The sequence below is a fragment of the Melozone crissalis genome, unplaced genomic scaffold (genome assembly GCF_028551555.1).
Source record: "Melozone crissalis strain CALT ecotype California unplaced genomic scaffold, PUWL_Pcris_2 ptg000026l_1, whole genome shotgun sequence".
Classification (NCBI taxonomy): Eukaryota; Metazoa; Chordata; class Aves; order Passeriformes; family Passerellidae; genus Melozone; species Melozone crissalis.
Genome location: NW_026535804.1, coordinates 6,462,221 through 6,488,409, shown reverse-complemented (window position 1 = coordinate 6,488,409; position 26,189 = coordinate 6,462,221). Strand labels below are relative to the sequence as shown.

The window sequence follows — 26,189 nt, the reverse complement described above, 5'->3', positions numbered from 1 at the left end:
TCAAATCCAGGGACCTTTATTTCTCTGGAATGGAAAGAATTTGCCAGCCTGGACAAAAAATTGCAGGGGGCAATTGTACATTCTTTCAAATAGAAAAAAACCAACACACACACATAAGAGTTTGGCTCCATAAATTTCTGTCATAAGAAACAACTTTGAATTGTACACCAAGCTTTTTACAAAGCATCAATGTTAAGATGTTTTACCGTGCTCTATCACATTCTTGGCCATTTATACAGAATATGCCATACCAAATGCTACATCAGCTTAAGACATTTTTAAAAATTAGTATTAAAAAGATACAAAGGCATCTTGGCTTTCATTTGGGTTTTTTTTTCTTTTATTAAGACATGGGAGTTTTCCTTGTTTGTTTTCCTAAGGAAGTCACTAAAAAAATATAATAACTTAATTCATAAGGACAAGATTGGTTAAAAATCCAGCCTTTCTTGCTTGGCAGCCCTCTGAGCTCGTACCTCTGTTGCTTCCATGAGCCTGTGAGCACTGCAGGCTGTGGGGTCTCAGCCTCCAGCTCTGTCCAGCCTCAGTGACCAGGTTTGTTCAGAGTTCCCACTGCAGCCAGGAAAACGTTCCTGGCCAAATGCTAAAAGTGATCTTCGGCCAAACAGGGGGTTTCAATCTGGGCCAATCTCACATGGGTTTAGCCCTTTGTCTTTTGCCTCTTTGTACATCCTTTGGAAGTCTTTGAAGCGAGGGGCACAGCCTAACCTGGCCTCCCCAAAGTGCATACGTCCCGTGAAAAGGAAGTCTCCATCTCCTGGCTTCACCCCACACTCCAGCAAGGTCTTTATTTGTCCTCTCCAGTTCCCACTCTCCCCCGTCAGCTGAAAGACTTTGCTCTTCTGCCTGTACAGTTTGTTGACACCAACGTGAATGATGGATTCTTGCTCTTCTGCCTCGTTCGTTACGTTTTGAATAGAGCCTCTGATCACTGGAAACAGAAAAAGGTTTTAAGGATTAATTACACAAAAATGCTTTGGAAGATCCTGGTCCAAATTCAGGCCTGTGCAGCCAGGGGAACTGAGTCACTCGAGCAGCCCAAGTTTTGGTCCTTTGTTATTCTGAGAGTTAAGATTAACCAGTAACTTCCAGTCTATATTTGCATTTTTTTTTGTAGTTTATATTGGTAATCTGTCCAGCAAAGGGCACTCACATATTAAATTTAAACAGAAAAATAATTACATCAGTAAAAATAGCATTAATCATGAAGAATTCTACCAAGAAGATTTGTGCTAAATGCTCCTTGACAACCTACTTTCTGTTCTTCAACCATTACAGATCCAGCTAATGCCAATTTCCCTTTTAAAAAGGGAAGCATGGACAATTAGTGAAACTTTTGCTGTTTTGTCAAGTCGACCAACAAGAAGTAATGGCCTCTCCTAAATGCACCCAAATCCTTGACCTTCTACCATGGTTGCTGTGTCACTCTGTCCACCCTGGGGTGGTGCCAGCAGGGCAGACACTTCTGAGCTCCTCTGAGCACTCTCAGAGGACATTTAGTGCTGGTGGGGGCTGCCAGCTGTGAGGAGGGGTCTGTTGGTGTTTGTGGTAGGAGAGGGGATTGGGGAGACAGCAACTCACCAAAATCACTAGTGCAGACAGCCAGGAGGACCTCAGTGTCACTGCAGGGTCGGCAGGGAGCTGCACAGGAAAAGTGACAATTAGCAAAGGACTAGACAGCAGCAAATAAATAAATTTAAATAAATAAACCATTTAAATGTGGCTGACAAACACAGCATGGCACAATCACTCCAAAGATCTGCATCTCTACCATCACAAGAAGTGGGGCTAACCCTAGTTAACCCTACAGCCTCCATGAGATGTTTGTACCTAAGCAGGAATAGGGATCTCTCTACCAATCCTGCTGGGATATATTGTCTAGCAAACATTGCACACACTCACTGCACTTTTGCAAAACCTATTTTGGTACTGGGTGCATTTGCAGGGCGCTCTGCTGTAAATTCACTCAAAAGCCTTCAGATGTGTGTCTTTTGTACTCTGATGGCAAAGCTCCTCTCTTACAATTTCTATCAAGTGTTGTAGGGCCATTTAGTCATCACCACATCAAAGATCCAGGAGGTTACAGAGTGGGGGAGGCAAAGAGGGGAGGGAAAAACCCCAAGGCACGTGTTGGAGGGCGTTGAGGCAAAGAGGAAACTCGAGCCCATATCTCCTTGAGCTCAAGCAGCACAAAGACCATTTCCTGTACTGCTGGAAACATTTGGATATCTGCACTAATCTAATCAGTGCAAGAATGTGGCTTCTCTTTGTACTCAGCCAGATATTTCTGAGGAGAAGGTGTTGTAGCTGCAGTACAGATGTTTCTATAACACCCTGCTGAGTTCAGGAATTTGCTTATTATCGGGATCTGCCCTGCCTGGCCACGCTCAGTGAGTCTGTCCATGGTGGCAGGAGGATCAGAACCTTGTCTGTCACCTGGTGTCACCTCAACACATCATCCAGGAAAACGGAAACCCTGGATCAGCACAGGCACAACTCCAGCAGAGCAGGGCTCTACTGGAGGTGACTGCACAATGAGATTCCATCACAACGCCCGCCACCAAACTGAAGCCAAACCCACAGCCAAAATATTTGGGTTTTGAATCTCAACATCTGAAAACACTTAGTTTAGATCCCCAAATAGTCACAGCCTTCCTCCCCCCTCCACCTGCTTCCCAAAGTTGATCCATTGCACTTAAAAGTAGATTTAAGGCTGTCCATAAGATGCAGCTGGTGCCTCCAGTGCTCTGCCACCCTCCTGCCAGCCAGCACAAGCCACCCTCTGACACAAGACATGGCAAATCTCTTCTTTTTTCCAGGGACCCAGAAAGGCAGTGATCCAGAAAGAAGGATTATTGAACCAAATCCACCAGATTTGCTCCAGTCAGATGATTCATACACAGTGTAACACGCTGTTTAATAGGATTAAAGGAAACGTAAAATGCACATTTCTGGGCAGGGATATTTGAAGGAATAATTCAAGGAGCTTAAAAAGCTCCAAAAGAAGAGACAAGGAATGGACAAAATAGCATCTGGATCAATCACATTTCTGTAAAGTTTGAATATCTCCAAAGCTTTCAGAAACAAGCCAGCTTTCCCTGCCCTTCTTTCCCCATATACTACTTCTGCTCTCTTTTTCAGAAAAGTTTGGAAAATGTGTAATATGAGAAATGCAGAACCAGATGAAGCCTGGACATAACTGGAGAATAAATTCAGACTAAAGATACTTCAAGTTTTAGACTCAAAGAGATTTTGATCAGAGGCTAGAACAAATAAAGAAGCTTTATCTGACAAAGAAAATTGTAACAGAATCATTCAGATTTGAAAAGACCTCTAAAATCATCAAGTCCAACCATTAACCTAGCACCACTAACCATTGTCCCCAAGTGCCACATCCACACACATTTTGAGCATTTCCCTGGGCAAGCCTCAGTGTGTTAGTCACTAAACATCCTGCTATGGATTTGTTTCATTCATGGCACCTCCCAAATCCATCCAGGGCAAAAATCCCTCTTCCCCAGGCTCCCTCTGTCCAAATGAGGACCTGACTTAGAGGGAACGTGCACAAATCCCACAGCATTTTCACATGGACACAAGCTCCAAAACCAAGTACAGCTGATGGACATCCTCTAAACCCACAGCTGGATTTCAGATATTTCATTCTGGAAAGACCTTGTAATAAAAAGGCATCTCAGCCTTTTTATGTCTTGGTTTAGACCAGACACCTCTGTAGTTCATCCAGCCCCATCAGAAAATTGAAAACACCAAAATGACTAAGGCATTTCTGTTCTCCAAAGGACTGCAACACAAGCAACAGCATTAAAGATGAAAAACAAAATGCTTTAAAAGTGGTTCCTTCCATTTAAATAGACTGACACAGTAATAAATCAAATGAACAAATCTCCATGTGTACACAGAATCAAATCACTTTAATTGTGGACCCTAGGCAAAATCCTGCAGCCTTTTAAATACAAAAGGAAATTAAAAATGCTCAGCATTGCTCACACTAGATCATTACCTAAAACCTGCTTCAGGTCCAGCTGACTCACAGCAGTGTGGTGGCATGTGAGCTGCTTTAACAACCATTCTCCACCACCCATCTCTGCAGCTCCAGACAGATGAAGACCAAAAATCCTCCTCTGTGGGACAACTCCCACATCTGCATTCACAGAGTATCAAATAGATCTTGCAAGTGGCAAAAACAAGGTATGGAAACACAGATGGAAAGCAGGTTGTGAAGGATTACCGCTGAGGTAAATGGACCATTAAAAAGCAAATAACATCCCCTGGCTACAACCAAAGCCTGATTTCTACAAAGGCTCATAAAAGAAAATCAATCCTTAGGAGGTGGCAATGCCTACACTTTCTTTTGAATCACAGCCATGAAGGAATCTGTGTGTTTAACACAAAACTTCGTGGCTTTAGCTGCAGTTCAGCACTCATTCCCTTTGCATTGGGCAGCAGGTGCTCTGCTCCATCCATAGGTCAAAATAACACACACACCTCAGGCTAGAACAGGAAGCATCCTTATAACTACAACAAAATAAATTTTAAAAAAACCAACCCTAAGAAAAGCACTTCACTCATGCACAGCAGGTGAAGATGTTCATTTTCTGGGGAACTGGGCCTGGTTACTAAACAAGGCAGCTGTGTTTGCCAGATCCTGACTCCCTGGGGATGTCTCGAGGGCTGCCCAGGTTCTCACATCCAAAAGCAAACCTATGAACTTGCAACAACAATATCAACGTCAGCTGCTCTAATTCCTTTAAACTCCATGAGCCAAAGAGGCTTAATTCATACAGCAGCAGGAGAGAGGTGGGGAAAAAAAAAAAAAAGACATAGAAAAGCAACATTTTACTGAAGTCCTCTAAAGCCCAGATGCCTCTAGCTCAGCTCCAGCAGCAGGGGCATAAAGCCTGCATTGTGCACGTCGGCCGCCGACTCTCCTGGGAGCGCCTTTGATGGATTTTGACAGTATCCTGACCTGGAGTAACCTGAGGCAGCCCTCTCCCTCCAACACCCAGAGCCTCCAAAGGCCTCTCTATTCACCTCCCCGCAGAGGGAGATGTAATTACATCATTCTTCACAAGCCAGCAGTCATGTCCCAGCTGCTTTGAGCGATTTGCCCTCTGAACCTGGTGTTAGTGAGGAGGACGAGGCGATGCTAACAATAGCCCGCACTTGTTGGCCAACAGTTTTGTCAAATACGTTGCTGCTCCTCTCCTGGACCTCTCCACAGGGAGGCAGAAATGCTTGCTAAGAGAGAGGGATGTGCCCTGAGGAGATGCCAGCCTCAGGTGGCTCCCAGCTCTGCCAGCAGCAGGGAGCTAAGCTGTCTAGAAAGGATTTTCCCCAATATTGTGGATTATTTGAGTGCCCCTTTAGTGCTGAGTTTACACTCAGCCCAAAGAGTGGTGGGAGGTGCTGCTGGCCTGTCTCAGCTCACACACACAGCTCCAGTCCTTCCTCCTTTGCTTTGTGTGCATACAACCCTTCTTTCCCTGGAAGAGAGGAGGTGGGGTTCTGGAGGGGCCGTGGTGGAGGATGGCAGCTCCCTGCAGGACACATGGAACCGAGACGTGCTGGCTCTGCCTGCAGGCGTCACACAAACCACATGAAGGGGCCTGGTCCTCTTTTGAAACATTTGTGTTTCAACAGCCACCCATGGGTCTGACTGACCCGACCTTACCCCAAAACCAGCTTCCAACCCACAAGAAAGAAGTTTCTTCTGCCTGTCCAGATTTTTCTCAACACACTCCACGACATCACAGCTATCAGAACCCTGCTGCAGGTCCCTGCCCACCATCCCAGCACTCCAGCAAGCCCAAAAGAGCTTCTCCATCCCGTGTCCCCAGAGAGGCTGTGCTGAACAGCCACCCCTGAGCCAGCAGCGCACACAGGAAGAGACACACTTGAAGCAGAAGTGAAAATGTTGAACACAAAGTAATTGCAGAAAACCACTTCACCGAGGAATACCCTTTGGTTTGGTGAAGAAGCGGCTGCACGCGTGCCGTGTGGTGAAGGTGTGGATGCTGGGGGAGGAAAGCACAGAGCTCTTTATCTGCTCTTCCACAGCACACATCACCCACACCTCAGTACTTCTGAACAAGCCTTTGATGAGCAATCAGACCTTTTTAAGCATCAAGAGCTACCAAGGAGGTCCAGGCAGGGCTGAAGTGTTGTTTTCTGTTCGTTTTTCTGATTAAAACAAGAAGTCTTTTCTCTTTAAGATATTCAGATGGGTCTTGTTGCAGTCCCTGCACTGCAGCACCTCCAGGCACACCCCTGTGGGGCCACAGACCCATTTCCCTCAGCCTGACATCAGCATTAGTTCATATGGAACAAAAAAACCCACCCACACCTTTCCAGCTCTTGCTGCCAGCTCTGTAACTGGCAGCTCTTGCTGGCAGCACCCAGACTGGAAAGGGCATCATAGGATGAGTCTCCTTCCTGGAAACACAGAGTGCAGACTTCCCAGAGCAGGTTATAAAAATAGAGATGTGGTTTCTCCAATAATGGTGCATTTCTCTGTCGTTTCTCCGAGTCCTAAGCAAAAATTATGATGTCTCAACTGATTACTGGACCAGTGATTTAGATGAGAGACAGGAGTTTAGGGACAAACATATGAGGAAGAAAAAAATAATAAATCTTGCCCTGATCCTGCTTTAACTAATTACAAAGTGAAATAAATCCTGGTAATTATTTCTTCTTAAGTATGCCTGTGCTTCCCCTCTGAAGGAGCATTTCTTCCATGAAGCAAACCTCTCACAGCTCACATCCAAGACAAAAAAAAACCTGCTTTGCAGTGGAGGTGGACACGAATTTGATAACCACTCTGGTTTACCAGGCTGTGACTAGTCCTTTCCTTTTCTTGATACACCTCAACTTTCCTCACCACCTCAGAAAGCTCTTCCTGAGCAAGCCAAAACAACACTCAACCTCAAAACCCCCACAACCCCCACACTGAAACAGCACCTAGAACTACATCAGTGCAGCTGCTCTGTCAGAGCACTTTGTATTTAGAAGGGGCTGGAGCTGGGGCCAGCAGAGCTATTCCAGCACACCTGCATTGAACACAATACCTGCAGCCACACAGTGGGGAAAACAGGGCCAGGAGACACCTAAGAGCCTCTCCACATCTGGGCTGGAAATTACTGACACCCTGTCACAACACACAGAGGAGCTCTCTCATCACTCCTTTGTTTTACAAGGTTTTCCTGTCTTTGGATGGGGTAGGATTACAGGGCTTTCTGCAAGCACTGCACTTTTTCCAGCGTGTCAGTAGGAAAACAGCAAGTCAGGGAACAAACAGGAGAGCTGGACTGGCCCTGCTCCCGGCCCTGTGGATCAATAAACCTCAGACGTGGGACCACAGAATCACAGAACAGCTTGGGACGGAAGGGACCTTAAAGATCATCTCATTCGCACCCCTCGCCATGGGCAGGGACACCTCCCACTGTCCCAGGTTGGTCCCAGCCCCATCCAGCCTGGCCTGGGACACTTCCAGGGGTGGAGGAGCCACAACTTCACCAGTAACCTCCCTATCCTCAGAGCAAACAAATTCTCTTTAACATTAATCTCCCCTCCTTTAGTTTAGAACTGTTACCCCTTATCTTATCATTATCTGCCCATGTAAAAAGACAATCTCCTTTTTTTTTTTCGTTAGCTCCCTTTAAGCACTGAAGGCCACAATGAAGTTGTGCTTTGATGAATACAAGGTTAATGCTGTGAGTAACATAATGAGAGTTTAGTGCTCTTCTGAAGGCAGAAATGTTCATCCCCCTGCTTGCTAGAAAGTCAATCTGAGCCCCTGTGCTGAGCAGAAGAGACAACTTGGGACAAGGACCATGGGCACAGATACAAAACTCAAAGATTCCCTTCTCACAGCCAAGATTTGGTACAGGACAAGGCGGTGGTGGAGCAGCTGAAACAACATCCTGATGCTGCAATGGACATCCTTCCCTGAGCTCTCTGTGTGAAGAAGGGACACCAGTGATTTTACCCCTCCAGAAAAGGAAGTGTCAAATCCCATTCCTTGCCTTCCAACACTCAGTTCAACTTGCACATATGTACAAGTTTCCAGAAATAACTTGGAAAATATAGACACTGGCCAAGAACAGTTTAACCCTGCAAATAAATTTAATGAAATGCAGACTTTTGCAGGCTGTGGCATGGACTGTGACAAGAGAATCGAGTCAATACCACTTCCTTCCTGCAAAGAAAGGATAAAAAAAGCATATTGTAAAACCTCACTATTAGAGATGTGATGACCTTTGTGTTCTGAGAAACGTTAGGACAAGAGATCATAAACCAGAAATTTATCTTTTCACAGAACTGTCTTCCAAGAGGGTATTAAAGTCCCTAAGTACCAAAGATTAACTATTTATGTAAACAATGTGAGGAAGAGATTTGGTACAAGGCAAGCTCTGTTTGCAACAGTTTTCAAACTGAAATTGGCTCAGCAAACACAGAGCACGTAAGGATCCTTTGGGATTGATGCCTTTTTGCTGTTCCAAGATGCAGCATTCTCATTCTAACAAATGAGCTGAAAGGTCAGCTAGAAGCACAGCCATTTGTTTAAAATTTAAACCAAAGCAAAACAAAAGGAATGAAAAACCCACAGAGCAGTTTTTATTTAAGCAGCATTAAACATTGTTAAACTCCACCTCCATGCATGAGCTGCATCAAGCCAGGAGAAAGGATGAAAAATGTCACAGCTCCAAGACACTTGTGGCTGTCCCTCCTCTTCCTCCTCTGTGGCAAACAGAGCACTGGGGTGGGCAGAGGCAGAACAGTGACAGGATCATTGCCAGATCCCAGCCCAGCTCCTACACTTACCCATTGCATCACAGCTCTAGAAAAACCCTCAGTTACAGTCAAGCCTGCAAGACATTGTGTCCAAAAAGCCCCACTCAGCAGATCAGATGTCCAGTTAAATTTAAATTCCTCTCTCTGCACTTCAGCAAAGCAGAAGTGGCTCTGCAGCCACCCCAGCCCAGGTTCCTGTGCAAGCAGCACCTGTACACATCTGCTTTTTTCTTTTTTTTTTTTCCTCTTCTCCTTTCCTAACTGCAACTAAAGGGAAAAGGTGGCAGCAAGATAACTGCTGGGAATTCCTCCTGCTCTACAGGTACCAGCCACCACTATAAAGCCATAAAAAAGCAGCTCTATTTGACTATCTCACAGAAAATCCCTCCCTCCTTCCCCAAACCTACCTCTACTGCCCAAGGGGGATTAGGAGTGGGAAGCATGAGGAGAAATGAGCCAGAGGTGCCTCTGGATGGTTGAGGGGCTCCTGTGATCCCCTGGGGCAGAGTGTCCCTTGCTGTCACCAAGAACGTGCCAGCACTGCACCCCTGCCACACAGGACCCAAGGAAATGCTTCCCCTGACTCAAAACCCACAGAGACTCATGGCTTGGCTCATCCCCTCCCAAAATTCACTCTGGAAAGATTTCTTCTTTCTTCTAAAGCAAACATCATGCCAAAGCCTTGTAAAAGCTCACAGGGGTCAGACCCAGGAAAACGTGAAGTTGTTCAGTTTTTGATGCCCTGCTGGGCTTTGTCTCTGACAGCTAACACGGAGCTCAGCTGTCATGCAGGGCTTGCACAGCAGAAAATGAACAAGTAAGGTGTTTTTCACTCCCATGCCCTGGGGAAATTGTGCAGCCGAGCGCTTCTCCCCGCCCCTGCCAGGCTGCAGGAGGGGCTGGAGCCAGCACCCACTACCAGGCTGGAGCCCTGCCAGCAACACAAACCCTTCCCTCCCCTTCGGTCCGGTCCATGAATGCCTCTGATGGAGCAGAGGAATAGAATTAAGAAACAAGTGGCTGGTTAAAGATAAACCCTGAGCGTGGAGTAATGACAGATCAAAGATTAAGTGAGTCTTTAAAGGAAAAAAAAGAAAAGAAGCATATGTGCACTCAGCTCCACACAGGTCCTCCTCCTTCCTGTTTCTAGAAATCAAATTCTTTTTGGTATGTGGGAGAGCTCTGAAGGACAGTTTTCATTATAAAACCATGGCCAGTTTTCATTATAAAACCATGCTTGTTTGATCAGCCTAATCTTGAGAAGAGTTGTGGAGGGGCTACATCTGCACAGAGATCTTCCTTGCTGTAACATTGTCCAGTTAACCTTTTAAAAAGCTTCTTAAAACTGGTCATTTGTATCAGTAAAAGCTTTGAGATACATCAGTTTTCTTCCTTAAAAGCACATCCTGCTTGGTCATATCAAGCCCATTCACCAGTTCGACATAGGAACAATTTTTTTTCCTCCCAAATTTCTGACACCCACTTGCAGATAGAAGCAATTGATGCAAAGCAGCAGTTCTGGTGGGCAGAGGGGCATTCTGTAGAGACAGGAATGATCCTGGGGGGCAGGCAGGGCAAGACCAGCTCTGTGTGCATTTCCCAGCACCTCTGATCACTGCAGGGCTTCAGCACAGAAAGGATCTGGGCAAACACCAGAGGTGATGCCCATTGCAGGAGTTGATGCTCAAATCCCATAAAGGAGTCAGGAGGTGCTCGTACAACCCACACCAAAAAATCCTTCCACAAATCTGAAGCAGAAAAAGGATAACTGGACCAAGGCTGTCCTGGGGCAGCAGCTTTTCTGAGCCAGTATCAAACCTCCCAAGGTCAGACCTAACATATCACAGCTTTAGGTCCAGGATATCTTCCAAGTGTCTGTGCAATATTTCAGTGAATATTTGCTGGCTTCTAGCACAGATCGAGGTGAAAGAGATTTTCTGTCCTGCAAATCAAGACTCCAACACAGGAAAGATCTGGCCCACGTTTCAGTCAGTGGGAAGAGGAATGCAGCCTCCCCGCCCTCTCATCCCTTCTTTAACTCCAGCCTCAGGAATTAGCAAACTAAACAGTTCTGCAGAGCAAGCACAGAGCATTATTAAAGACTGCCAAGCAACTGGGCTGGACTGCAGCTCTGTTTGTGGGACCATCTTTGGTGGTACACAAAGGTCAGGGCAGAGCAGAGCCCCAGCTGCCCAGACAATACACCTGACTGCTTATTGCTTCTGACTGCCCACTGAGTTGAGAAATAAGCTAACGGCATTCGTGGCCAGTCTAGCAAAAATAAGCTATTTTCTATCCCCCTGTCCCCTGCAGCTGTGTATTTATCACTGCAGCCCCATTGTCACCTCCTCTGCCCACTGCAAAACCAGCTCCTGTCCAACATCAAAGGACAAGCAGGGCAGAGAAGATGCTGGCAAAGCCCTTTTCTTGTGAGGAGAAATTAAATTAGGGGATCCACCCAATTTTGATGAAGGTTTTCCTTCTAGTCCAACATTTTTCAGACCCCAGAACATCACCCTTGCTCAGTTCCAGGTGATGTATGGGTGTGTGCATTCCCTGAGCATCAGAGCAGCACTTTGAAACCATTCCACACGGGAAAAAAATAAAAATAAAAATCTTTGTTCTCAAACTCTCCCACCCAGTCAATCATTCACCACAAACCTGACCAATTCAGGCACATGAATAATAGGAGCAGGTTTCCAGCTTCTCAAAATTATTCCCACTCCAGGCAGTGTTAGAGAGCAGCCAGCCTGATCCAGCTAGGTGCTGTTCCATAACATGTGGCTCAGTGACAAGCCCTCAAAAACCAGCTTAAAATGTGTTCTTTGCACACTACGGTTAGGGAATGATGGTTATATTTTCATGGCTGCTTTGTACTAGGTTTTGGATACTATGGGAAAGATAAAGTTAGTGTGGACAGGCTCCTGCAAGGAGGGGGAGCATGCACCAAAAAAAGAAAAAACAAATATTTGATATGATGTATCCTAGAGCAGGAGCGTCAGAAGGATCTCTTGCATAGCCACTAATTGCAGTGTGTTTTGAGAAACTGCAATAAATGTTGTTTTCTGATGTTTTTCTCTTAAAACTTGTTTATGACCTTTTAGGAGAAAAGTCAAACAGATCATCAAAGCTTTAGGTGCACAGGTGAGCCACCCAGCAAGGTGTGCTCAGGCTTATAGGGCAGATCCCTCAGCTTGGCTGTTTATTATTCATTGGTTGTTTATTATTCATTTCTCCAGCAAACCCCAAATCAGAGGAATGCAGCATCAACCTATTCTGTGCACTTCATAGAGTCACAGGATGGTTTGGGTTGGAAAGAACCTTAAAAACCCTTAAGCTCTAACCCCTCAACCCCAAGAGTTTTAACCTGCACAGAAAACAGGGAGGGGAGAATAAAAGCAAGGCATTTTCCTCATCTGATGGGTGGGTTGGAACAGAGCCCATGCAGCACCCAGTGGTGCTCCCTCTCTGCCACACAGGGCAGTGCCCGCATCTCAGATGGTCACAGCTACTCAGGCAGAACCTGTGCTGGGCAGAAAGGGCATGGGGACTTTCAGATTAAGTGTTCCAAAAGCTCCTTTCCATCACCTCTCCTGCCCACAGCAGCGAGCAGCTCAGCCATGCTTACCCTGGCACAGAGAGGGCACAGCAGCCTTGGCACAAAACAGCTCAAAGTTTCCACTCTGACAAGAAGTGACAAACACCCCGGTGTGAGGATGGTGAGATACTGGAACAGCATGCACAGGGTAGTGGTAGGTGCCCTAAAATTGGAAATATTCAAAGCCAGCTTGGGTGGGGCTCTGAGCAATGGGGTCCAGGGAAGGCGTCCCTGCACACTGCACAGGGTGGACTGTAAAGATCTCTTCCAAATAAACCATTCTGTGATTCCACCATCTGCTGCCTCACAAAGCTGAGCAGCACATCCCGCCTCCAAAAATGAAAAAACCCTTAAAGATTGGATATTTGTGAGGAACCAGAGGAAAGCATCAGACTAGGAGCATACAAGGTGGAATGAAACAGAGCCCTTGGATGATACCTGCAGAGATAGGGCAGATTGGTGCCCCATCTCTGCCAAACACACTCTGCATTAAAGATCAGAAGGTAAGAAGGGTGCTTTACAAAGCCATATGTCAGCAGAAACACTGGTACAGACCAAAGACTTCTGAGCTTTCTGAACTTCTGATCTGTTTTCTCAGGACAGTGAATTAAAGCATACAGGAAATAGCTGAATACTGTTAATTACTTAACTGGATTTATCCAGTTTTGCCTTGTTTTTCAGATACTCACACCAGTGTTGTACCTCCTGTGTATTCATATTCTCAGCCAGGTACCCATTAATAAAGAAAACATATAAACCAGTAATAGAATCTGCACTAAATCTGTAGATGCCATCAAGATAAAGGAGCATTTTTGTTAAAGTTTGACTTCTTTACTACACAGAAGCAGGTGGGTAATGAAAGGCTTTCAATACACCCCCTGAGCTCTGACAACTAAATTAAACATACCCCATGAGTGTGCAATGGGAAGAGCAAACTGCACAGCTTGAACAAAGCTGGACCCAAAGCTCTTGAAACACAGACTTTAAGTAACAAAATAAAGCTCCTTTGGTGGGACAGGGAGGAGGATTCACCTTCCTCTCCAAAACTTTTGTTCAAACCTACAGATTCTTGCTTCAGATTAGTTAAGCAGAAGGTGAGGTACTGAAAAAGTAAATTATTCTCAAGGACCTTCACAGCTTTCATAGAAATTTAAAGCAAGCAGTCTGCTGTGGTGCCAGGCAGACACAGCTGAGGAGTTCATGTGGGTCAGAACCTTCTGAAAACTTGTAGGGACTTCATGGCCAGACCCCTTTTGCCAAAACCTCCATCTCTTTGTCAGCATGGGCAGCATGGCTGACACTCAGAGTATTTTCTTCCTGCACAAGCAGAAAAGATTAGAATCAACAGAATTCAACAACTCAAACAAGTTCTGCTGATTGTCCAATGGCCTCAGGCCAAAATGTCACAGTGCCTCAGTTCTTCATTGGGGCAAACACTGAGGCTGCAGAGCATGAGCTGAAGTTAATGGACCATCAGTGTGGATGGCAATGATAGAGGGGTGCAGCCCAAAGCCTAATCTGAAATCAAAAGCACTTTCAGTCAACCATCACTTTGGATATGAAGAGAGAACTCACCCATCCAGATGCCTGAATTGTCAAGGTGACCCTTCTCAGGCACTACTCCCGCTAAATGGTGTCAGGCATGTTTGCCTTCACTCCTCTTCCCATCTTAAGAAAGTACAACCCCACAGAAATGCACTTTTTTGGCTGTTACTATCATGGTAAAAAACTTCCCATACCAGATGTCAGCAACCTGAATTAAAATCTACCAGTACAGCACAAATTCTTCCTACAGTTAGGAAAATTTTGAGAGACTGTGGTAATGCAGAGTCAGAGCCAAGAAAACAGTTAAGTCCCCAAAATTAAGAAAATTGTTGAGAATGCCCTGTATCATTCAACTTTTTCAAAAAAATAAAGGGAAAGGGCAATGCAGAACCTGCATATGTTTTCTACTGAATTATTTGCTAGACTCTGATTAAGTGGGAAAGAATGGCTGCAAACTAATAAAACTTGAGGGTTTCTAATTAAACCACAGGCACCCTGCCAAGCATTGTTGATTTGTTGATGCACCCTGCAATGTCAGGACTCTAAGGACACAACAGGTCATTAAAGTATTAAACAGATGACTTACACCCTTTAATCAGCGCTGGGATGCCAGGTTAGGAAGAGAGAGTAAATTCAAGGGCAGAGTACAACAATTATCACCAGGAAACAAACCCAGCATTTAGGGAAAGCGGGGAGAAGTTGTTAGCAAGTAGTTATTGCACAAGGAAAGGGCTGGATTGCTGAGCCCCACACCTGGGTCGTTTATGATAGGCATCTGAAATAGCGAGGAAATCATGCGATATGTGCAATTTTCAGCTCTTTGCCATCAGAAGAAGCACTGCAGCTTCCTCTGCCCGGCACATCTCTGACTCTGACTCTGTCTACAACAGCATCTCACATCTCTGTCACCTCTTCACACCCACTGCCAGCGCTGCTCAACTCTGTCAAACTGCAACTGAGACCCAGCAGCCTCTTTTTCCAGAGAGCAGCAGCCAAAAACATCAGCCACGCTGGTGAACAAGGGCCTGCAGTAAGGCTGGTGGGAAATGCAGAACCTCAAACCCAGTTTTCAGCTCCTTTAAGGTCAGCACTTGCCTCTGACTTGAGCCTCCTCTCCAGGGAAAAAAATCTTCAGTGATTGTACACTCCCCCTCCAAATGAGCAGCTCAGCATTTAGTCTGAGGTTTCACAGAGAAACTAGAAGCAGCTCCAGAAGAAAGGAGGTCCTCAGATATATTGCTCTGTGCAAGCCTCACAAGGCAGCTATTTGGCACTTCCCCCAGACGTACAGATATTTATAGGAAAATAAAAGTGCTCATCGAAGTGAGTAGTGGAAAGAGTCATGTATGGCATTTTCATCGTGTTTTCACCCTGCACAGCCCCTCCCCAGGGTCTGGGGATCCAAAAAAAGGCAAGAGAAATAATTTAAAATACAAAAGGGAGCCCCAGTTTGCCCTGAAGGCTCTGCTGATGAACTATTAAAAAGCTTCTTCTAGCCAAACAAGACACTTGGAGAGTGGAGCAGATTCCCCACGACATTGTTTCATAAGACAGCACTGAAACTTAACCAGTGTCTGTTACAGCTGAAAATACAGCAGTCACTGAAAAAGTGATTTAATGTGCCTATTAAAGAGGAAGGCTGTAATTGGATGCAGTCCTCGGTTTGACTTCTGAACGTCCCTGAAAAAATACCCCCATCAGCTTTAAAAACCTCCAAGATTTTATGTGTAAAGAAAAGCATTTATTTCTGAAAACACTGCAGTTTGTGCTGGTAAAGGATGTCAACAGCAAGTCCTCAATGAGCAAAACTCAGGAGAAACTTAAGTGCAGCCTAAACCCAGCAGTGAGAAGCTGTGTTTCTGTCATATTATTTTACTATATATAAAAGCAATTTCAACTCTTTTGGAAAATAAAAGAGCACAGGACTTTTCTTAGTAAGTCTAAGTGACTTCTCATTAGCCTGTCTGTGTCTCCATCCTCACAGCCTGACAGAGAAAGCAGCACTAAATCTGGGAACATTCTCCAAATAACTGATTAAACAATGTATTTAATGTCTTCTGCAATGGAATTTTACTACATAGCTGACATTCTGCACAGTGTATTCATCTCTGCACAAATGATCTTACTGGGAAAGCAGCTCAGCAGAGATACCCCACTTCATTTACAGCAATTTTGGATGTGGCAGAACAGTCTGCTTAAAATGCAGAATGCCCAATAATAAGCTACCACTTGTGAGCACGGCAAAAGGAAAGGAAGTGACTTCAAATTTAAAATATTTGTGTTTATATTTTTTTGTTTCAATGGCAAAGCTGCCACCTGTCAGTTCCCGAGGTTACTGCATCAGCCCTGAGCCCAGATCAGAGCTGCACGAAAGCAAAGCCCCATCCGAGCTGGCGTGACAACATTTACACGGGCAGGGCTGCACAAACACACAAACACACAACCCAGAGCCTGGTGTGGAAAGGAGCCAGGGGAGGGGAGAGGAGGGAACAAGCTCTGCAATCACTTAGCCCAGAGAAGACACCCCTGGAAGATCCAGCTGCAGTTTAATTAGGCACAGCCCTGCTTATGGAGCAGCATCTCCGGCAGAGCATGTGGCACCAGCATCCACACAGCTCTTGGGCCACACAGCCCCACTGAACATCGGCTTTACCCCGGGCTGAGTCATCCCAAGGGTGCTCTGAGGGCTCTTCTCAAAGGCAGCCCACATTTCAAAAGAGAAATCTGGTTGAAACAAATCTGGTTCCTCACTTAAAATTCCTAAACCTTGAAATCCTTGCAGTCATTTGAGATAAACTAAGATAAACTACCCTAAATCTGCAGTTCCTTGGGCTATTCTGGAAATCTCCCCTCCTTGGTTTTGGGGATAAAAGCTAAAGGCAATCCTGATTGGGTAAGATGCCTGAACCAGATATCCCCTATCTAAAGGGAATTCCTCTTTCACCCTGTCATCCTCCACAAATGCCAGTTTTTCTTCTAAAACTGTCTAATTGCTCAGCACACTTAGGTCACACCTACAGCCATTGTTCCAAATGCTATGTAGCACCAGACTTTACAGGCTTGTAAGATCTTTCAGTTTGTCCACTCCTGTTTCCTATAAGTTTTTCATTGGAGTAAAACTCCTCCCTACAAAACTTGTTTTTCAGAATGGTTGAGAGAAGACAACACTGTCCTGTAAAACTATTGAAGAGCTCTGCCATGACACAGTAATGCTCAGGAGAGTGTAATAAGGAGAGGAAGGAACACACCATTTTCCTTGTTTGAATAAAAAAAAAAACACAACAGAAAAAGCAATAATTAGGTCAGCAAGTAGCACTACTTGCAAAGGGGAAAAAAACACTGAGGAAAAGGATTGCCTCCTTGTTCAAATGTTTATTATTCAAAACATGCAGTGGGGTCTTAAAAACTGAGTAAAAAAGTAGTAAGAAAAGTGTTACAGCAATACTGGGAAGTCCAGGAGTTCAGTGTAGGGTAAAACCATCTCCTGTAATACACCCTGCCCTGCAAGAGGAGAATCCTGCACTGAGGCCCTCAACAAATCACTGGAGTTCAGCCCATGCCACCAGCTTCCAAAACACAACAACAAACCAAAAACCAAATCAATTCTTCTGCAATAGCTCTGTTTATAAAACATGCCCTTAAAAGCACACGAAACTCACAGCCAGCCACTTTCCCACTCACTCACACTCTCTCTCTGTGCCATCTGTTACACATCCAATACAGGAGTGGGAGTCTGACAATGCCCCAGAACTCACCAGAAGCTGTGTGCAAGTCAGCTGCTATCCCCTTGCTCATCAATTCGTACTGGAAGCCTGTAATCTTCCTGCTAATGTCCTGCTGAGGAGTGGCCTCCACAAAGAGCCCCCCCTGGTCGTAGCCAAAGCAATAAACTCTGCTGGGGCTGCGCTCCCCATCTCGCACCAAGAGTTTCAGTTCTCCAGTTTTTTCCAAATAAATATTTGCTCCTGCAGAGTCTTTGAAGGGCTTTATGCAAACAGTCAAGTGTTTGTAAGAGGCAGGTGAGATATTGGGTCTCAGGTTGACTATGAGAGCTCCCGTGGGGTACATCCACTCGATGGAGCCCTCGGAGCAGCGGAGGTAGACCTGTTCAACATCCTTCCTGTGAGACTCGTGGGTTAAACCACTGCAGGAAGAAAGAAAGAAAGAGGAGGTTAGAGAAATGACACAGCTAACAATGGGAATGTCAAACCTTTCAAAACATGCAGCAAAAAAAGCAGGAAGCCCAGGACATCATTGGGTGTTGGCCCATCCAGCTCAGCAATGCAGGTTTCTTGCAACATTTCAACCTTAATATTACAGGACAATTTTAATTCAGCCCCCAGAAGAAAATGTCAAACCACTAGTAATAGGCTTCAAAATTAAATAGGATATAAGCACATGATCAAAAGTAATTAAATTACTACAGGCTCAGGTAGTGCCCATCAGCTGAGCTGTGCATACTGAGTACAACACGTAGCCTCTAACTCCCTTCCTGGTGGCTCAATCCAGCATGTTCTCCAGCTTCACAGATCAGACTCCACCTTTTTCCAAGTACTTTGTTCCCCTTCCAAGTCTATATTCCCAATGGATCTGAAACTGGGAGGGGTGCCAAGCTCACCCTGTAAACTGCAGCAAAAGCAATGCTCTACGTGCTACCGATACCCTCTAGCCCAGCTGGGCAGCCCCAGTCCCCACATTGGGAGGTAGGAAGAGGAGAAGAGGCACCTCTGTCCCTTGTCACAGCTGGGGAAACACTGAATGTGCTGCTTTTTTTGGTAGGAACTTGTTCCTCCCCTGCTACCCAGTATGAGGTTTAAGCTCAGTTTGTCATTTTCACTGATGGGCTACAAGCAGACCCAGAGCTGTGTTTAGCAAGAAAGAGAACACGTGGCCATTTACCATGGCCAAAAATGAACAGCCCAACAATCATTTCACAGGGACCACAGGGATGGGACAGGAGAGCACAACAGGGTCCCAGGGCCAGCTGCTAAGCAGGATGAGCAGTAAATCCCCATGGCTCTGAACAACTCCTGCTGCCCATCAGTGATGCTGGATCAAGCCCACCAGCTCTCTGCCAGAGTGACCCAAAGCCCTAAAACACTGCACAGGGCAGGCAGCTGGAGGAACAAGCTGTGGGAAGCCTGATTTATTTGCTGCAGTATTTGGGTTATTAGGGAAAAATCCCTTGGGCCCAGTCTCTGTCCTGTCACAAACCTCCTAAGCAAGTATGAGCAAATCACTTCACCACCAAGCTTGTTTCTCCTCCTATGCTCTGAGCGCCTTGTAGAGGACAACCCAAACTCAGACGCTTTGTCACCTCATGGATCTGCTTTGCAGGATTTTAGGGAAGCTTCCCAACATTCCCACTTGTAGGCAGATGAACCAAGATGAGAAGAAAAATAATTTTAAAGGTTTAAGTCTGAGGTTACACAGGAAATCTGTGGCAAAAACATATTTTAGTGTAGTGCAAGTGATGACATCTAGTCCTGGTTCCTCAGCAGAAACCTCCAAATACACAGTTCCCCATCCCAAAGACATATTTGGGTACTGAACAGGGTCTAAATTCAAGTCAGCACTTAGAAAGTAACTAAAAGCAATGTGTAAAAGGGAAAAAACCCAAACCATATGGTTTGCATTTACTGTTGACGTGACTCATTATTGTGAGTGTCGGTGTGACCTACTTGATAGAGGTTACACGAGGAAGCTCAGAAAGAAAAAAGTCATATTTAATAACAATAGAGCCTCCAAACATGTGCTTTTGAAGAATCTTGAAAGCCACATCAAGAACACAGATGAGGAGGAAAGAGGGACAAGCTTTTAACCTTTAGACTCTTGCCCTCAAATTCAGTAGTACTTAACACATTCAGGAAACTCTACTTGCAAAGGGATATTTCAAGCTGACTGTAAATCCACATCTGGTCCACAAAATCAGTTTTCACCACAGCACACACATGATGCCACTCAACAGAAAACACAGAAGTCTGTTTGTGTGCAAGCTGTGAATAAACAAAATTAAACAGTTTAAAAGTTATCCTTCAGCAAAGGGGCAGAAAGTTATCCTCACACATCACTTGTCCCTACTCAAGACATCAAAACAAGCTGCAGAGGTTTTGCAGGACTCATCCTGGCACATTCCAGCCTGAGTGCTTAAACAGAAGGAAGACACCAGGGGCAAAACTCTGAACTCATGCAATGAAACTTCTGTTGCAAGTGATCCCAACAACACTGAGGCAGTGAATTTCTGCCAGAGGAAAAAAAAAAAAAAAAAAGCTTCATTAATTTTGTTCAAACATTCATGGTGTTCAAACGAAAACAGGGTGGACTCTGAAATTATCTTCTGAAAGCCAATTAAATCCCACAGGCAAGAGTGATGCCATTAGACAGATACATCAAGCACGAGTACCTGCACACATTAAGCCTTATAATAAAGGATGACTCAAAAGTTAAGCAGATTTCAAAATACATGTTCACATTATTTAACAGCAACCATCAGCATCATCCAGTAAAACCTGTCACTTTGCTTGCAGCCAGGATGACTTGTCCTCACACTGAGACTGTTTAACACCAGGTTCAGCTCTCGCCCATCACACACACCAGATCCACACAGCAATGGAGACCCAGGAGCCTTTTGATTCTCCAAACTCACTGGAGTTTTGGTTTCTTGATTATATGGCAAGGACACAGGGCAGGTGTTTCATTGATGCAGTGATGGATGAGCCATCCACCCATTTTAAATGTGTGTGTTTATTGGGACTTACTTCTCTAACAATCTACTTCTACAGCTACTTCCTCATAGCAATCCTGAATCACTGCCTCTGTCTCTTTGCTCTTCTCCCTTTTTGGCTTCAGCCATCCCCTTATGTTTGCCCTGAAAAACCTGTTACAGCATCACTGCAGTGAGCTGCTGTGCTGCAATGTGGAACAGGTGCTTTTTAAAGAAAAAGGGAGCCAGAAGAATATCCACACTATCTACTTCAGTTATTTATTTATTCCATTGAAGATGTGCTGAAGAGCCCTACAAGCACCCATGTCCTCCCTGCACCCTGCAATGAACACAGGGAACTTCTGCTCCTAAATTGGAGAATTTAATAAGAGATGACAGTCTAGAGAACATAAAGAATTCCTCAGAGCATCCACCATACCAAGAGCAAGACTGATGGACAAAAGCAGCCACATAAGAGCTGAATTCTGTTCTACACTCAAGCACGCCAGGCCAGCAGATTCTCTCAGACTGTCACTGAAGCACTTTTGCCCAAAACATCAAGAGGTCATTGAAGCACAAAATCCTGAAGTTACAGCAAAAGTAATAACTGGACACACCAGAGTGAAGTTTCTGCTTTCTCCTGGACAAAGCTTTCCTGGAAGCTCTCTGACAAGCTATTTATTAAGATGCTATTATGGCTTGTACTTAAATTGCAGGTGTCAAGCTGTGCATTGCATCAGATTTCCCTGGAAGCCTCCAGAGGAATCCTAGTAAAGCTCTTCATCCTGCTCAGGGGTATAAGCTCATCACTTCTCCACAAGCTAATAGGGAAAAAAACCCCATATCCAGAATGTTTTGGTTTTAAGACTGTTACTTTAACATAGACATGTATATAAAGGGGAGAAAACACCTTCAGGTTTACTACAGAAGATGACATGGCTCCACTGTAGGGAAAAACTATGTCTGACATTAAAGTTCATAACTTTTCCTAACAGTCAAGGTAAAAATCATCACATGACTTCAAAATATTATATTTTGCATTAAAAAAAGTTCTTTCTAACTCATATAACTCTTAGTATCCACACTGAAATATTTAATTAGTGATATTTACTGGTGCATCAAATTACTTTCTTTCCTTCTCAAGCGCTGTGTTTTTAGGACAAGTCAGATTATATTGAGTGGCCTTAAGCCTGCCAGCATTTCTGACAATACCTATTTGCCACCAGCAAGGCCTAAGTCAGCCTGGGTTACTTTATCCCCTCCCAAAACTCCAACCCACCTGAACTCTGAAACTCTCCCACAAGTGAAACCAGCCAGACTAAACTTTGCTCTTCCTTCCCTGCTCATCCAACAGCTCCATCACAAAGCTGTCACCACTTCAGCTCACCAGAATGACCACAGGTTAGTAAATCCAAGCTGGCATCTCCAGGCTCATCCCAAACTCAGTTACAAGATTTCACTTCCCCCCAGCCCACACCCCCTTAGCTGATAGGGGGCATTACTTATTCCAACCCTGCTCAGGTGACATGAGGGGTCACTGCTTGCTCTAAGAAAACAGGACAAAAATAACAGCAAAACAGGACAGAATTGCAGGGGTTTGTCACCATTCTTTTAAAACACTTGCTGCAGTAGCAGGTGGTATGGTCCACCTGAGGATTTGGGATGCTTTGGTACAGCCTTTTCAGGGGAGTGTTTTATATGCTTTTGGGGGGATTGTTTGGGTTTTTTGTTTTTGTTTTGGTTTGGTTTTTTTGTGTAAAGAAAAATGACAAATTAGCAGTTTGCCAGAGGTTTCATCCCTATCAAGCAGACTCATCTTCAAGTGGATTCACTGCTATTAACTATGCATCGATTATAAAAAAAATGCAAAAAAATAAAAAGTAAATATGAAGCACCACGTTTCAGATAGTAAGAGATAAGAAATCACGATGCTGAAAGTCAATCCAGTTGTTTCCCCACTCTGAATTCTCTCTACTCCAAAACACTCCATTGATATAGGCCGGCCAAACTTTTAAGTTAGAGAAAGTCAGATCTGAAGAGTGCATTAGAGTTGAACCATTTTACTCTCCAAGTAAGTCTGACCCAGCAACACTTGCTAGTTGAGCAGAGCTGCTTTTTTAAAACTATAAAGAGGAGAGAAGGTCACAGACCCAACCACACGCGTTAAACACATTACAAGCAATTAAAGGAAAGATAATTTGGGAGATAAACACTTGAGAGCTGGAGAGGTTTCTCAACCGGTGCAATTAGAATAAATCAGCAGCGCGGCCGCTGTGCCAGCCCCCGCTCCCGGAGCTCATCACCACCAGCACCACCATCATCATCATCATCATCATCTGAGCGGGGCGTGAGCCCGGGGATGAGCGGGAAGGGAAGGGAAGGGAAGGGAAGGGAGCAGACAGGAGCCAGCGAGAGCCCCGGGAGGGACGCGCTGGCTGCGGCGGGAGCGCTCCGCAGGTGCAGCGCATCCAGCGCCGCTCCGAGCCGGGGCTCCGCGCTGCTCGCCGGGCGCCGCCTCCGCGGAGCGCCGAGATGGTCGCGGGAAGAAACTTCTGTGCGGCGGACTCGGCACCGCCCTCCCTCTGCCAGCCCCCCGAGCAGCGCCGAGGGGAGCCCAGCCCGCCCCGGCCCCTCAGCCCCGCCGAGGGGAGCCCAGCCCGCCCCGGCCCCTCCATCCCTCCCTGCCCGGGGCCGCTGCCTAGCGTCTCTCCGCCGGGACGGATGGAGGGAGGCAGAGCCGCCCCCTGCCCCGGCTCTCCGCCGCCCCGTTCGCGGGCTGGGCAGCACAGCGGGAAAGTCTCCCTTTTGTGCTCGGCATCAGCATCTTCCCCCGGCGGGACGGCGATGGATGGGCAGTCCCCGCTCCCCCGGCCCGGGCGGGATGCCCCTCACCTCCCCTTCCAGTTGCACAGGTCGCTGGAGTACTGAGCCGCGGCGCCGCCGCCCAGCAGCAGCCGCAGCCCCAGCAGCAGCGGCAGCAGCCCGGAGACCGGGGCGCTCCGCATGGTCCCCCGGGCCGGTGCGAACGCGGAGCAGGCGGCGGGAGCGATGTGCAGGCACTGGGGCTCGCCTACATGGTGGGGGGAGCTTGGCAGGGCGGCGCGGCTACCCCATGCCCGGCTCCCGCATCCCGGCTCGGCGCGGCGCCGCTCGGCTCTGCCGCTCGCACCCGCTGGCTGCGGGCTCCCAGCTGAGGGGCGGGAGCGGCTCGGCCGAGCGCCGGCTCCTCCTCCCCCTTCCCCCTCCCGCCGCTCCTCCTCCGGCAAGGCCGGCACTTGCTGCGCCGGCAAAACGCGGCGCCGGATCGGGAACAGCGGCCGCCCGCGGCTACGGCCGCTCCCGGGCAGCCCCGAGCCCCCTTGGCAGAGATCCCGGGCCGGGGTGAGAGCTCCGCTCCTGCCCCGCCCTGCTTGGGCTCCCCCGAGCTGCCCTGAGTAGGAAGGGGTGATGACGGGCACGACCAAAGGGAAAGTTACTGAGATGCGCTCTCTGCGCTGGGGCGGCCCCCAGTGACCCGCACTCTGTCCCTGGGATGCCCGCAGTGACCCGCAGCCTGTCCCGGGGGTGCCCGCAGTGACCCGCAGCCTGTCCCGGGGGTGCCCGCAGTTACTTGCAGCCTGTTCCTCGGGGTGCATCCCTGGGTGCTCGCAGCGACCCGCAGCCTGTCCCCAGGGTGCCCACAGTGATCTGCAGCCATACCCTGGGGGTGCAGCTCTGGGTGCTCGCAGTGACCCGCACCCTGTCCTTGGGAGTGCATCCTTGAGTGCCCGCAGTGACCAACAGCCTGTCCCCAGGGGTGCCTGCAGTGACCCGCACCCTGTCCTCGGGAGTGCATCCTTGGGTGCCCACAGTGACCTGCAGCCTGTCTCGGGGATGCTCGCAGTGACCCGCAGCCTGTCCCCGGGGATGTCCGCAGTGCCCCGCAGCCTGTCCCCAGGAGTGCCTGCTGCACTCTGTCCCGGGGGTGCCTGCAGTCTGTCCCCGGGCTGCAGCTCCGGATGCCCGCAGTGACCCGCAGTCTGTCCCCAGCCGTGCCTGCACTCTGTCCCCAGGGATGCAGCCCCGGATGCCTGCAGTGACCCGCAGCCTGTCCCCGGAGGTGCCCGCACTCTGTCCCGGGGTGCAGCCCCAGTGCCCGCCCTGCAGTGCTCGCTGCAGCAGGTGACTCAGCGTGCAGTAGGATCTCCAGCAAGGCGCGGCTCCTGGTAGATGAAGGCTGACGATTTTGCTGCAACTTTCTTATGTCTCCACTTACCAGGAAGCACTTGGGACTCGATATTATTTGTGTTACTCTTCGCCACTTAATGACCACTCGGGATAACTCCTTGTGTTGTTTAATGTCCCGGGTTATTCCGCTGTTGACTTCAGATACTTAACCCGTAGTGACAGAGACCCTTAGAAGCCTTCCAGGACGTGAGGGAAGTGCAGGGGGTGAATCAGCCTAAAGCCCAAACTACCCGGGCCAAGATAAATGGGGAAAAAAACCACGGATGGGGGTAGGAGGAAATGATCCAGCTGCACACACACTCTGCTCTGACATGCCAGGTGCCACATAGTTTCTTTCAAAGAAGCAACAAGAGGGTTGAGATTGTTATTGGACATCCACAGATAGGGAGAGGGGTTAAAATATTTCCAGATCAGCGAGTTTCTTAGTCTGCTGTTGCTATTTCCTGAGTCTGCCATGCAGCTTTATGAAGGGCACTGATTTTGCTAGGTGAGAGTTCATGAATGAGCATTAAACATTTACACCCTGCTCACAGTTTGGTCTGTTAGCCTCCTTAGTACCTGTTAAAACACCTTGCAAAGTGCCCTGGTGCCTCTGAGAGCATCCAGTGGCTGAAGCAGGATATTCCAGCTCTGAAAGCTTCCTGCCTGCTGCTGCACCGAGGATTAAATCCTTTGCAGTGTATCCCTTTCCATTTGCGGGTTTAGCTTTTCATGTCCTTTTTGTTTGGTAAATTACAGGTACTGTGTTCTGTTGATTATGAAGTATTAACATAATTACAGTAATTCTGCCCAATGATGCAATGCATGTAAACATGTAATTAGCACGGAGGGACAACACTGAGCAAAGTGATGACAACATGCAATAATGCAAAATGCCTTTTTCTCCCAGTCATGTGCAGGGATACAGGCTTTAGAGCTCAGTGCCTTGATTATTTCTTTAGAAGGAGGTTTTGTTAGAATGTTTTGCTTCCTTCCCTCACACTGGAAAGAAAAGCATACAGAGAAAACACCATATTGCTTTATTCCTCAGAGTGTTTATATGTGCAACCCCCTGCACGCCCCCCAACCTACTGTATCTGATTTCCTTTGCAATATTCGAACTCCCTGCATTTGATAAAACAAACAAGTGCCCAGGCAGCTCACATTACTCCCTGGAACTTTTGAAACTGCCTGAAAAACTGTGAACTTTTTAAGATAGGGAACAGAGTGTGCTATTTTGCAGTGGCTACTACCTCTGCCTTTTATTCCCCCCTCCTTTTAACTCAGAAAAAGCGGTGGCATTTAGTTCTC

The 26,189-nt window shown here is 46.9% G+C and overlaps 1 protein-coding gene across 1 annotated transcript; it reads right to left on the bottom strand.

Moving 5' to 3' along the window:
* On the bottom strand, window positions 1-23,820 carry METRNL (meteorin like, glial cell differentiation regulator). Its single transcript, XM_054278799.1, has 4 exons — window positions 23,565-23,820; window positions 17,725-18,113; window positions 1,600-1,659; window positions 1-949 (listed from the first exon to the last, which is right to left on the bottom strand). The coding sequence occupies exons 1-4, from the start codon at window positions 23,675-23,677 to the stop codon at window positions 633-635; spliced, it is 879 nt and encodes a 292-aa protein (XP_054134774.1). The 5' UTR covers window positions 23,678-23,820; the 3' UTR covers window positions 1-632.
* Between the last annotated feature and the right edge of the window lie 2,369 nt (window positions 23,821-26,189).

Coding starts and splice junctions, on each gene's coding strand:
- METRNL (XM_054278799.1), bottom strand. CDS start 23,677: ATGCGGAGCGCCCCGGTCTCCGGGCTGCTGCCGCTGCTGCTGGGGCTG. Junction 1,660..17,724: donor TGACTTGCACACAGCTTCTG/GTGAGTTCTGGG, acceptor TTTCCTGTGCAG/CTCCCTGCCGACCCTGCAGT. Junction 950..1,599: donor TGTCTGCACTAGTGATTTTG/GTGAGTTGCTGT, acceptor TTCTGTTTCCAG/TGATCAGAGGCTCTATTCAA.